Source organism: Strigops habroptila, chromosome 3 (genome assembly GCF_004027225.2).
Source record: "Strigops habroptila isolate Jane chromosome 3, bStrHab1.2.pri, whole genome shotgun sequence".
In the NCBI taxonomy this organism is placed as follows: Eukaryota; Metazoa; Chordata; class Aves; order Psittaciformes; family Psittacidae; genus Strigops; species Strigops habroptila.
The window spans coordinates 77,681,371-77,694,312 of record NC_044279.2 but is presented as its reverse complement, the minus strand read 5'-3'; the positions used below and the strand labels follow the sequence as shown (position 1 = coordinate 77,694,312).

Here is a 12,942-nt window from a genome sequence, read left to right as displayed (position 1 = left end):
CTGATTACAAGTGATTACAAGTACTGATACTGACCGGCTGTTTTGGAGAGTAGGAGAGTAATATACCATGTTTAAACTGCCTGTCAGCACACAGACGTGACCTGCTGCTTGAATTCATGTGGGGCTGTTAACACCAATCATTCTGTTTTCTTACTCACACTGAAGTGAGTTTTGCTGTCTTTATGATGCAAAGATGGTATAGCCAGTGTTGCAAAGTAAGAAGTCCAAAATAACTTTTATTAAGAAACAAGGAAGGCACAACTGTGTTCACTTGCAGTGGGTGACCTGAGTTAGCAGGGACTTTAATTCTGCCTTTGGCTACTGTGAACAGAATCCAACTTTGCAGAGATGTTTCACAAGTAAGAGTAAAAAATTTCTCCACTGCCTGATTCAGCAACATTTAGTCGCCTTCTCCACAGCAAGATTAAATAGACACATAAGCATCCACATAAGACAACCACAATTTTAAGCAGATTGCAGTCAACCAGGGCCTTCCACTCCTGCTCAGTGCTCGTTAAAGTATTCAGTTAACGCATCCATGAGCTCCTGCTTCTTCCCCCCACCCTTCAGCCCATAAAGCCTGCATGCATCCTTCAGAACAGGTACAGTGAGCTTGCCCAGAGTGCCCTTCTGTACATGACTCCGCAGCTCATCTTTTGAGATTTCTACCTTGACCCTCTTCTTCGCTGGACCATCAGAAGCTAGAAAGAGAAATTTTAGATCACCAAGATTTTAAAGTTTCTCAATAGAAAGACATCAATGTTTCTTATACACAACTCTGTTAATGGCAGCTAGCACATGGTACTGTAACAGCTCACAGACCTAGTTTCCACATTTTGTTTTAAGTAGGTGTCACCCACTACATAAGTCATGTAGTATTTCACTGATAGGAGTCATCTCAAACTCAAGTTTGAAACTTTGTGTTCTGATGAAAAGATGACCCCAAAATAAAACTTTTAAGGGATTCTCACTGAGACAGCAGAATGCAATGATTCCACAGGGAGCTCAGCTGACACTACCACTTTATGCAGAGTTTCATAGACTCCCAAACTACACATGTACTTCAGCGTTGCTTAGCCATTTAGCCCTAAAGATGCTCACCTTGGACTCGCTAAACAGCCCATGCATAAAAGTCTGCTGCCCTGCCAACACAAGCTGAAAGCACAAACAATTTTACTACCCTGTCATAAAAAAACACCCCCAAAATTTAAAAAAAAAAAAAAAAAAAAAAAAAAAAATTTGCAATCATTTACCCACATTGCTTCCAATACTTCACTATGCAATTTCTCATTTCAGCAGTTCAACTGGATACCACAATCTCCTCTGCTCCCTAGGAATCACCACTGGACATAAATCCACTTCGTTGTGGAGATGCGTAGGAAAGCTGTTGCACAAGTGGCTTCTTTAAACTACGAGATGAACTGAAAACTTTAGGGCTCTAAACAGAATACAGACACCGTGTTGTGTGTCTGCACCATCATCACTTACCTTGGTTTTGCTTTACAGACTTCCCATTGGGATTGTAGTCAGGGGGATAAACCAGCTGCTTAAATTCCTCCACCAGGTTGCCCAACCTGCGATTCATCTCTTCAACCTTTGGCACTGACAAAAAAGATATGCCCTCTCAAAAAACACAGTGATGATAGGAAATTCTAAACAAGGCCATCACACCCCATCCCTGGCAGTGTTCAAGGCCAGGTTGGACAGGGCCTTGAGCAGCCTGGTCTAGTGGAAGATGTCCCTGCCTGTGGCAGGGGGTTGGAACTGGATGAGCTTTAAGGTCCCTCCAACACAAACTAGTCTGTGATTCTATGATTCTACAACCAACACAATTGTGCTTCTGTAATAACTAGCATGCAAGCATCTTGCAAGCAAGCGAAATGCAAAGACCTATGTTATGATACCCACAAATGAGAAATTTACAGCTCTTGATAATATCAAAAGTCTGTATCGTATGTTATGTAACGGACTCGCACATATCCCTGAACAAGAAAATTATATGTAGAACAAAACTGACACTGACACACTGGAATCGACGTAAAAGATCTCCCACTTGCTTGTGCTGTTACCCAGGTCTAATCTTAAATATTTAGAATACAATTTATATTTAGAATACAACAGGTATTTAGAATACAATTTATATTTAGAATACAACAGGTTACTACCTAAGGTTGCAAGTAGTTTGTGGCAAAACAGCTTGTATGATATCTAGCACAGGGACTGAGATAATTTCTTAGGTGTCTCTTCAGAAGAGACAAATAGTTACTCTAACACTGTTCCTGGAGTACATCATCATTTTAAAAAAGGAGTTTCTCCTTCAGGAGTAGATTTCTATCCTTTGACAAGATACTCCTACCTAGGAACTCTCACAGCCACAAGGTGGCATCACTGCCTCTTAGCAGGATAATTCTATAAGTAATTCTGCTCATTTATCAGACTGAAATATTAATTAGATTCTTGAAGAAAGGGATTTATGAAAAAACTTTTGTCACCATAGAAAAAAGGTGATTCAATTTTAATTTTGGAGGGTAAAGTGAACAATTTTTCCTTCACCTTAAAAGTGACAGCATTTAGAAAGTGACAGAATTTAAAAATTTCAATATTTCAGAATGGACACATCCAGAATTCTACATCTTGGAACTGCACACAACTGAAATATTTTTAAAAGAATTTTGGGTTTTTAGCAGCACATCTCTGACTTTGAACTAAGTCAAGAGCCCTCTGCCCCACCTCCCTTTGCACCCACCAACAATTCTCACTTGTAAGATCCTCAGCTTGTTCTGGTTCGAGCAAACCCAGCGCCAAAGCCTCCAGATTCCTGAAGTGCTGTTGCAAAACGGGGTTCTCAAAGCTGTCAATCCTGTCAAGAATCCCCCAAAACATCAATGAATGTTGCCAAGAAGACAGACAAGACGTGTAAGATCTACCCCCAACTTCTTTCAAAATAAAACTACCCTCTTTCTCCTCCAATGATCCATCTCATCAGAAGAACTGCTTTTCCTCTTTTCAATTTACCTGCTGAATCACTATCCTGTCATGCATCAACCCCATTAGAAAGCTCTGTGAGAGAAATGGAGACAGTGGCATTCCACTTTAATAACAGTTATGCCACTTTCTATATACGTAGGAAAAGATCTCCTATAAAAGCACTTCATAAAATGTATCCTTGCTGTAATGAGAAAGGCCTAACTATTCCCTCTAAAGTGCTCTAATTTAAACAATTCCAGTCTGATCTGCAATAGATTGGCAGAACCACAATAAAATGCGATACCTCTGCAACAAATGACAACAGCCCAGAGAACAAGAGCAATTCTGTAAAGAACTCCAGAACCTGCTACATAAAGCATGTGGTGCCTGGGTATCCAGAATGATTAAGAATAAAGTTTGGACAAAGCTACTGCAAACAGAAGCAATTTGCATCAAAATACATCAAAATCTCATCTCGTGGACACCACAGCTGACCAATGTGTGCAATAGAGCAAACAACAGCGTTGTGCTTTCTTCCCTGTGCCACCCCCTGCATGCTATTTATCTCCACGTACCTGTATTTGAAACGGAGTTTTTGAACTATTTCCTTCATTTTGTCCACCTGCTCTCGACTGGCTGGCAACTTTTCTGTAAAATCAACCTTTCGCTTGTCATCTGCATATGGCAGGAAGATGATGTGGAAGCCTATACAGAAGAGAGGGAGTAAGAGAACAGTTATACAGAACTACAGCCTCAGAATGATAATTTATGGAAAAGACCAAGATGCTTATTATCTAACTAGGTCGGATGATTCCAAATTACCTAGCTACTTTTTTGTACACAACAGCGATTCATACACTTCCTAGTACCTACAGCATGACGTTCAATCCCAATCTCAATAATATATTTTATATATATAAAATCAACATCACTAATGGCTTATTGAAAGAGATTCCAACTAAATGCATAGCTAAGAGTGGGATACTTGTGACTTGCTTTTTATGAAGGAGATCAACTTGTCCACCTTCCCCATCTCTCACTGCATATAAGCTTGATAAAGGCTTGTGTGAAAATTAAGTTAGTGCCCACATGTTATTTCTGAAATGCTTTACTTTGTACACAAGCAGTGTCATTTCCCTACTTTACATCCTCCCAGAAGAGGATTTTCTGCTTAAAGAAGTAAGAAAATGCAAAAGAGCAAGAGTCTGCCTTTGCTCCCTAATCATTCCCCACTCAGCTGAATCGTGCCGGGAAACGCAGCATCTTTTCCCATACCTGGAGGAGCTATCTGCACTTTCTGCTCATCCACCTCTTCCTCCTGGGGAACCAGGGCCACAAAGCGAGGAGGGGTGTTCTGCCGGGCAGTATATCTGCACAGTATCATCATTTCCCTCTCCAGGCATTTCATCAATAAGGCATTAAATAGCGTTGTACTCCCTGCAAAGTAAAGACTGAATTGGTCAGACTGACAGCTTTGCTCCTTTGTTCAGGAATGTAACCCCAGAAATCAGATTCAAAACCTGTGACTTCTTTGAAATGCTTGAAATATTGGAGAGGTAAAAAGCAACTTTTGGAAGGGTGAGCCCTTGAAAATGATAACATTAGCGTCTCTCCTGATCAGAGCAGTGAGAACTCTGGTGAAAGAAATGAAATCATGAGCATCAGAGCTATCAAATACAGTTTAAAGTTGTAAACAGGTATCTACAAAGCCTCTTTCTGGGCCGGTGGGGCATCATAGTAGCAGCACATCATAGAACCTTTGCAGAAGTAACAGTAAGAATTCAGACTGCAGTATCCCTCTCTTGATGCACACATTTGCCTTGTATTTTACCAAATATGGTGGTCAGGAAAAGACTGACATATAAGTGAGGTGTTTGATTCAGGAAAGTGACAGGCTGGAGAAGCTTGTGTAAAGATTTTTAGTCAGCCACTGCAAAGTATCTAGTCATAACTCAGCCTTCTCTATCCACCAGTAGATTGAGGAACTAGAATTTTTTCTTTACTTCTGAAGTTTTGGATGCACTCATACTATATTTCTAAACAAGCAGACGTACATGCACATGTAAGAAAGGGAGAAAAAGCTGTCCTAAGCATCCTCTCCTCTCTTCACAAGCCCATAAAGTGCTGTTAATTCAACTATACTTCTTGAGTATTGTTTCCACTTTGAGCTGATATGGACTTAAACCCAGCAATTATCTTCACTGGTCTGGGGTTTGATTTTTGTTGGGGGGGGGGGTGGGTTTAACCACCTTTGCCTTCTATTCAGGTACTATGATCCTTCACTTTCACAAATGACAAAACCAAATATTTTGGGACTACATCTGCATCGTTTGATTAGCTGCTTGTCATGACGAATGAAACATGGAAATCCAATCAACTCCTCTGCTATTGAAGAAAACAAGAATTAACCTGCAGCTGAGAGGGTCAGTAACTGTAAATCCTATACTTTTTAACATTAGCAAGTTTTTATGTTAGACAAAGATTTTACATTCAATGATCCCAAACGGCTCAAAACCACTATGAATCAGCTGGTTACCCTAATGCAAGGTGGTGAATCTTCTCTTGCTGTCTTTACTTACCACTTATTAGGGACTCCTCAGGATAGATGAACTGGGAGGGCCTGATATGGTGGTGCTGTTTTAGCACTGACAGTGGTTTGAAGCCAATCAGATACAAGCCTGCAGAACCAAAGCGTCTCAATTCTTCTGTTTCCTCTTTCTCCAGCACAATCTGGCGGTTTCCATATGTCTAAACCAGGGAAGAGCAGACAGTAGTACTGGCAGCATAAAAAAACTTGCAGGGGGAGGGAGCAGGAAGAGGATGCAATTGCTGTCTTCCACTACTGAAAAAAGGATTTCAGACAAGACAGAGCAAAGTCTCATCATTAGTGCACACTGAAGTGGCAAGCCTCAGTCTGTGATCATCATCCCAAGGGAAATTCCACCTGGACATTAGCAAAATGCACTTTTCTAAGACAATGGTTAAGCCCTGGCACAGAGAGACCATCACATCCATTCCTTGCAGTTCTTCAGAGCTGCCCCAAACAAACCCTGAGTGACCTGATCTGGTTTTGTGAGTCTTGATCCAGGCTGGGTTGGACCAGACATTTTCAGAGGTCCTGTCTGATTCTACACTTGCTTCAGCAGATGCACATCAGCTATCTACTCCTGGCAGAAACAGTGACCGAGGAACAATGCTTTTGATAGGTCACAAAAGCATATTGTAGTCCAGCTGCTGAAGTTAGACATCACAGCTTAATGCGCAGCTTTCTGTTCATCTCCTGTACTTTATTTGAAGAAACTAATGTCCAGTATAAACAAGCTTAATATTTAATCTTCAGACAACTACTTTAAGAACCTCTGGCATAAAAGAACACGTTTGTGCACTTGCAACAATATACCTAGCAACTGCATATCCTGCTTTGAAATAAGGCTGTGCCTGAACAGAACGTGACATTTAATCTATATCAGCCAAACTATCAAGCAGAATACACCCTTTTTTGTTCTTGTTTGGAAAAAAGCTCCAACACTCCCCTACCCCCTATGATTCACACTTGTCTGTTCAATAAAATGGACAAAATCTGTTCCTAGTGAATCCAAAAATAAAATGAACAGTGACAGCACGAGGCCACATAAGGTCAAGCTCTGACAACCTGGTTCTGCCTTACAGAAAAAAAATAACCTGTGTCCCTAAGCACACTTCCACTAGTGGCTATGCTTTCTCTTGACAGCCACGCTAAAGGAACAACCCACTCTTACTCTGCATAGAATTACAGAAGAGTTAGGGTTGGAAAGGACCTTAAGATCATCTAGTTTCAACCCCTTGTCATGGGCAGGGACGCCTCACATTAGACCATGTCGCCCACGGCTCTGTCCAACCTGGCCTTGAACACTGCCAGACATGGAGCATTTACCACTCTTTTGGGCAACCTCTTCCAGTGCCTCAGCACCCTCACAGTGAAGAACTTGTTCCATGTATCTAACCTGAACTTCCCCTGTTTAAACCCATCACCCCTTGTCCTATCGCTACAGTCCCTAATGAAGAGTCCCTCTCCAGCATCCTTGTAGGCCCCCTTCAGATACTGGAAGGCTGCTGTGAGGTCTGCACGCAGCTTCTCTTCTCCAGGCTGAACAACCCCAACTTTCTTAGCCTGTTTTCACACATAGCTTACAAAGTGACCAGGCTGTCCCCAGGGGCATACAGATGTAAATATTTCCGCATCTGATCTTGAAAGTGAAACATAACCAAAAGCAGCAAGATAATCAGCATCTCCTCCCCCCCAACACAGGAAAAAGCAGGCACATAATCAGTTTTTTACCTGAGCCCTTTTTGTGTCACTAGGCAGGAGCAAGCTGCCTGTTTGCGCATTAAACATCCTTGTTTTTATTTTAACCAGTTCATTAGTTTCCCGATAAAGCTTCACCGGATAGGGCTTATAAGCTTTGTGAAGAAGGTTGTAAACACCGACAGAAAGCGACAGATCTTTGTTCAGATACAGATTTAACCTGTGTAAAAAAGCAGATACAGACTTGAGGCTTCTGAAAGATCACTTGCAAAAGAAAGTAATCTCCTCAGATAACTTATTTTCTCTGCCCTCCTCCTTCTCCCCCCAAAATCACATGTATCTGAGCAAGAATGCCAGTGACAACAGCTCAGGTTGGGATTTTTTAATATATATTTTAAAAAAACCTTCTAGGCTGTTAAGGGAAGTTCACTCCCTTACTGTGCTTTCACATCATTCTGCTATGAACTCACTCCTTTAAAAACACAACTGTTAGGGAGACAATGGTTCCAAAAATACTTTCTATCTGCTTTGTCAAGATCCCTCTAATCTCCCTGTAAGTATCTTTAATCTTTCAGTAGGAGATCAGAAATATCAAAGCTATGTGAATCCACACCAAGTGCCTAGACAGACTGGCCACATAGAACTATTTCATAACAGGCCAAAATACTTACCATTCATATTGAGGCATGTTTTCCTAAGTTAACACCAGTAAGAATAGCCTCATTTCAATCAGATTTCACTACAAACTATTTCACATGTTGAAGATTTTTTGGTATTTTACTGGACAATGATGTCATTTTTTAAAAAATTATCATGCCTGGACAAGCTCAATACAGGAGATGTCACACACAGGAAAAAAGGAAGCCAAGCTTCGACCTCCACTCTTCTCATCCACCAAGGACAAATATCCTTGGAAGCAAGGGAAGAAACACCAATCTTGGCCTAAGGAATTAAGATTGAGGAATACAAGCACTGATGTCTTTACATTCCAATTATTCCAGAGGAGGGAGGTGAGATGCAGTCTAAGAAGGCATCAGGTTTAAATGAAATATCTAGGATATTTCTATAATAACCAGAATTTCTAGAATATTATCTAGAATAACTAGGCACAAACCTGGCTAAAGTCCGTTTCTTTGTCTCCTTTGCTCGCACTTTCTTCATGAGATGTTCCAGTTTCTCTGACTGCTCAGGTTGGATTCCAAGGTCCTCATCCTCTGCTATGTTTACTATATCCCTGTAGAACAAAGAGATATCAAACCCTCCAGGCTTCTTCAAGTGCATCAAGTCCAGGATGATACCTAGGAACAAAGTAAGAGATAGGAGGAGGAGGATCACAGAAACAGCTTTTTTCTTACATCAGCATTATTTCTCAGCATCCTCAGATTTCTCTATTTATACAAAGAATTTAAGCAAGAATAAGCTCCAAATTGTCATCTGCACCAGATTTGAAATTTTCTAGGGAAAGAGGCAAAAGACATTCTTCAACTTCAGTCTAAACAATGAAGCACAGAAAATGTTTCCTCCCTAATTAAGAATCTGGACAACATTGTGTATGAAGCAGCTCCCTCAGGCACAGATGCAACTAATGAGTTCAGAAATTCCCCGTTCCCAGTTTTAAGGGCTAATGGATTAAGGAAGCCTCACAGCTTCTAAATCCAGCACATCTGCTGAACTCCAGAAACACTGGTTACCACAGCTACATAGTTGAATAAAAGAAGCATTTGCTCCCTAGTCACTGAGCTCAGGTTGCTTGCTCTTCAGATAATTCAAAATGGAGCCATTAAAGTAATTTTCCTTTTGTGTTAACTTAGTGTTATTATTCTCTTCCTGGAAAATGGTGGAACAATGAAATGAAGTAGTTTGTTTTCCATGGCCGTCTCAAGTCCTGATTTATGCTATTGAAGTAGAAAAAGAGATCCTAGAAAACAAACATTAGTTGCTGGATACCAGATTGGATAGCAAATTTTCTAATTTAGCTTAAATACCAGATTTCTAATTTAGGAAGTTTCAGAAAACTTCACCGGTTCTGATGATTTTATGTTCTTTTTCCATTACAAACTTGCAATGCAGTTAACATCTGCTGCAAGGATACATCACTTCTATTCTGCTTGAAACTAAAGGGGAAAATAATGACCTGTGTCTCTCAGATCACCAGCTCTGGTCCTGGCCATCTTGGCTTTAACACTGTCATTGGCATGAGGGTCATCCTCGTTGGTGAAGAGCATGATCCTTTTGTGGCTCAGTCTGACTCGGACATCACTGAAGAGATTAGAGCAGGCCCAGAGTGCTTCACCCAGTGAATAGTCAGCATTGTGGCCAAAGGTGTCACGGAAAAGGACTTGTCCTTTGTCTCCCCTGTATTGGTCCAGCTCTAGGACACGCTTTGCACCTAAGGGGGATAACAACATTCACATGCATTAGAAATATTGAAAGAAGTACCACAAACTCTTCTAAATATGCAGCAAGGGGCCCTTGCAGTTGACATCTGAGCCATGTCCCCTCACACCTTTGCGGCAGTGCCCTTCCAACACCCCTCTGAGAAAATTGTTCAGCATAGCCTAATGCTTGCAATATTGCAAGCCAGTTACTACCTGAAAGCACCTACTAGGGCCAAAAGGACACAGGTGCCCTGGCAACAATGAGGGGCTCTTCCTACTGGGGGAGGGAAACGGGCAGGAATCAGAGTACCACAAACCCTCTACACTGAAAGGAAAAACGCTCAGCAGGAAAGGCAGCAACTGCACCTGCTGCAGAGGCACAGCACACTGCTGCGCCACCAGGGAAAGGAGAGGAGCCTGAAATACATCCTGCGTCTCCAGAGCACATTGGAAGGCGGAGAATTCCTCCTGCTCTCCTGCTTCTCATATCAGAATCAACCTACAGGTCAGATGCAGCCCATAGATCACCACGTGGAGCACAGCAACATTCAGGGCTCTGTGGATTGCTCCAACCCAACTGTGAATCCTTTTCCCATCTGTCTAACAGCACACTCCATTTTCTCCCATAACTCTACATAGGCACACAAGCTTTTTTGGTTTTCAGCTATTGCATTCTGCAGAGCTTCTTCCTTTGTCCTTCACTCAAATTCTATAGCACTTTTGAAATCTCATTTAATAGCATAAGTGTTCATAATTACATACTACATAATAACTAACTACAGTATTATTTTCCTTCTCCAGGAGCAGCAAATACACAATTCTCTTCCTTTTTAACAACAACCACCTTTCACCTGCACTGCCTTCATCACCACAGCCAAGGTACTGTCTCTAAGGCAGGGCAAAGGGCAAGCAGGGAAGAGGAAAAAGGATGTGCAAGAAGCCTAAGGTGCCTGCTGCCAGAAAAGGGAGAAGAAGCTAAATCAGTCTTGTCAGGTCCCTGTTGCAATTAATTCTGAAACTAGGACAAGGCACAGTTCTTTCGGGAGAACCCCATGTGTTATTAAACCTGCACCTCCTAGTTAAGAAAATTAAATCAAACCTCCTCAGAGATAAAGGCTGCTAATAAAAGCTAGGAGGCAAAATCCCCCCACAAGACTCTGCTGTCATAGAATCTGCAACTATTAGCGTGCATTCTTTGCACTCCTCCTACTATCTTTTCCAATTCAGCAACTGGCACTCATTCTCAAGCAGGTGCTAGATAATTGATAAATAATTAATAATAATGGGTGGCCACAAAGAAGATGGAGACTCCCTTTTTACTAGGAGCGACATGGAAAAGATGAGGGCTAGTGGGCACAAGTTACTCCTGGGGAGATATTGACTGGGCACAAGAGAAAAATTTGTCACAGTGAGAACACTCAGGCACTGGAATTATCTTCTGGGGAGGTGGTGGATTCCCCAACAATGGACACGTTTAAGGTTTGCCTGGACAGGGTTCTGGGACATCTAGTCTAGTTCATGCTTGCCTAGAAAGGTTGGACCAGGTGATCCTTGAGATCACTTCCAACCTGGCATTCTATGATTCTACAATTAATTCTATGAAATTCTAAGAAAAGCAAGAGTTAAAATCAAGAACAGCAAAACTTATTCTGAAAACATGAGGTGGAACACGCCGAACAGGTTAACATATTGGACAACCTGTTCTAGCTGACCCTGCTTGAGCAGGAAGGTTGGACAAGACAACCTCCAGAAATCACATCCAACCTCAGCCATTCTGTGATACTTTCCACCAGCTGGAATCCGTGGGGCCTTAGCATGCACACATGTTTTTCTGAAGTGTGGCAAACACATGATGGGTCTTCAAGAGTTCTGTTAAGATCCTCTTAGGTTTAGCACACAGCAAGTGAACCACCACATTAAAATAGAAGAAAATACATAGGAAAGGGATCTGACCCAACTACAACAGAAAAAGTTAAGCTCCTACTAAGTTTCCCTGCTTTCAATAAATTTCTAAACCTACTCCTCCCCAACACACCTCAGTAACAGCAACCTTTTTGTTAATCTGACAGCTGTTTTCAGAGAAATCTGTTACTGACAATGCTGCTACACAGATTTCCTTACTCCATCTCTCTATGTGACCTTAGTATCACTTTACTGCCTCTACCTGGATTGTCCAGCTCCTGAAGAACATAGACGTGCTTGAAATCTGCTGAGTTCTTGTTCTCTTCCGTACCATAGAACACCACACCCAACAGGTCCCTGTCACTACTAATGATTTTGCTGGTGTACACACTCCAGATGCACTGGGGAAAAAAGGAAAAAAATGCACACAGGTCAAAGCACAAAGAAAATCAGTTGTGGTAAGGGTGCAAAAGTTTTGTCTTTGGCAATTAGGTGTTTATACAAGCAGATTCCAGCAAACAGAGGAACCATAACAAATGCTTTAAGCTGCATTTCCCCCGCAGAAAGAGTTTGGGGTTCTTGTTTTTCAAGAGATCTCTTTCAGTACACAGCCTTGGGTATTTTTTCATTAGCATTCTCTTTCTACAAGCAAGATCCACGCTGAACGCTGAACGCTGATCCATTGCTCTCTATACACATGTCCCTTGCCCAACTCTGGACACGGCCCGCCAGACAACAGATCTTCCAATCCCACGGTCATCCTTCAACCTCGGGTTGCTCGAGTGCCCCAGGGCCCTTCCACCCACAGCCCAGGCCGGGAAACTACCCGGTCCCCGAGCAGCCTTACCTGGATGGCCATGTCAAAGGGAGTCGCGCCGTCCCCGTCGGGCTCAAACATGCCCTTGGACGCATCCACTAAGAAAACGAGGCTGTCCCGACCTAAGAACCTGTAATCCGCTACGGAACAGGGGGGGAACAGCCTTAGCAGCGGCCCGCTCCGCCCGCTGACCCACGAGGGGAGCGAGCCCCGGCCTGCCCCCTGCGAGGAGGGGTGAGCCCTTACCGACCGCCTCAGCCCTCTCCTCGTCCTGCTCCTCCTCCTCGTCCTCCTGCGGCCCCTCGCCCCGGTAGTAGGACACCCAATCCGACATGTCTCCCACCGCCGCGCAAGTCCCAGCGAAGCCGCGGGCACCCGCGCCCCACGCCCAACCAACCCTCACCCTGGGACCCGCCCTCCATAGAGACCCTGACCAATGGCCCTGACTCTCCCGAGGGAAGCCACGCCTCCCCGCCGCCTGGATTGGTTGAGAAGGGGGGGCGAAGGCGGGAGCTCTGCCCTGCCGGCCAAGCCTCAGCCAATGGCAGGGGGGTCTAGCCCCATCCCCGCCCACCGAGCTCTGGCTCCGCCCC

At 43.1% G+C, this 12,942-nt stretch overlaps 1 protein-coding gene across 2 annotated transcripts; it reads right to left on the bottom strand.

Moving 5' to 3' along the window:
* Positions 1 to 208: 208 nt before the first annotated feature.
* On the bottom strand, positions 209 to 12,734 carry XRCC6 (X-ray repair cross complementing 6). 2 transcript variants are annotated; one of them, XR_003990389.1, is made up of 12 exons: positions 12,596 to 12,734; positions 12,380 to 12,489; positions 11,795 to 11,933; positions 9,387 to 9,641; positions 8,367 to 8,550; positions 7,286 to 7,472; positions 5,547 to 5,715; positions 4,243 to 4,404; positions 3,543 to 3,672; positions 2,747 to 2,860; positions 1,489 to 1,602; positions 209 to 701 (listed from the first exon to the last, which is right to left on the bottom strand). XR_003990389.1 is itself a non-coding variant. In XM_030478055.1 (12 exons), exons 1-12 carry the CDS (start codon positions 12,681 to 12,683, stop codon positions 505 to 507), a joined length of 1,836 nt encoding a protein of 611 aa, XP_030333915.1. In that variant the 5' UTR covers positions 12,684 to 12,734; the 3' UTR covers positions 209 to 504. The 2 variants fall into 2 exon arrangements, 1 of the variants encoding a protein (XP_030333915.1); XM_030478055.1 differs by having other exon boundaries at positions 2,760 to 2,860.
* Between the last annotated feature and the right edge of the window lie 208 nt (positions 12,735 to 12,942).

Coding starts and splice junctions, on each gene's coding strand:
- XRCC6 (XM_030478055.1), bottom strand. CDS start 12,683: ATGTCGGATTGGGTGTCCTACTACCGGGGCGAGGGGCCGCAGGAGGAC. Junction 12,490..12,595: donor GGAGAGGGCTGAGGCGGTCG/GTAAGGGCTCAC, acceptor CCTGTTCCGTAG/CGGATTACAGGTTCTTAGGT. Junction 9,642..11,794: donor TCAGGAGCTGGACAATCCAG/GTAGAGGCAGTA, acceptor TATCCCCCTTAG/GTGCAAAGCGTGTCCTAGAG.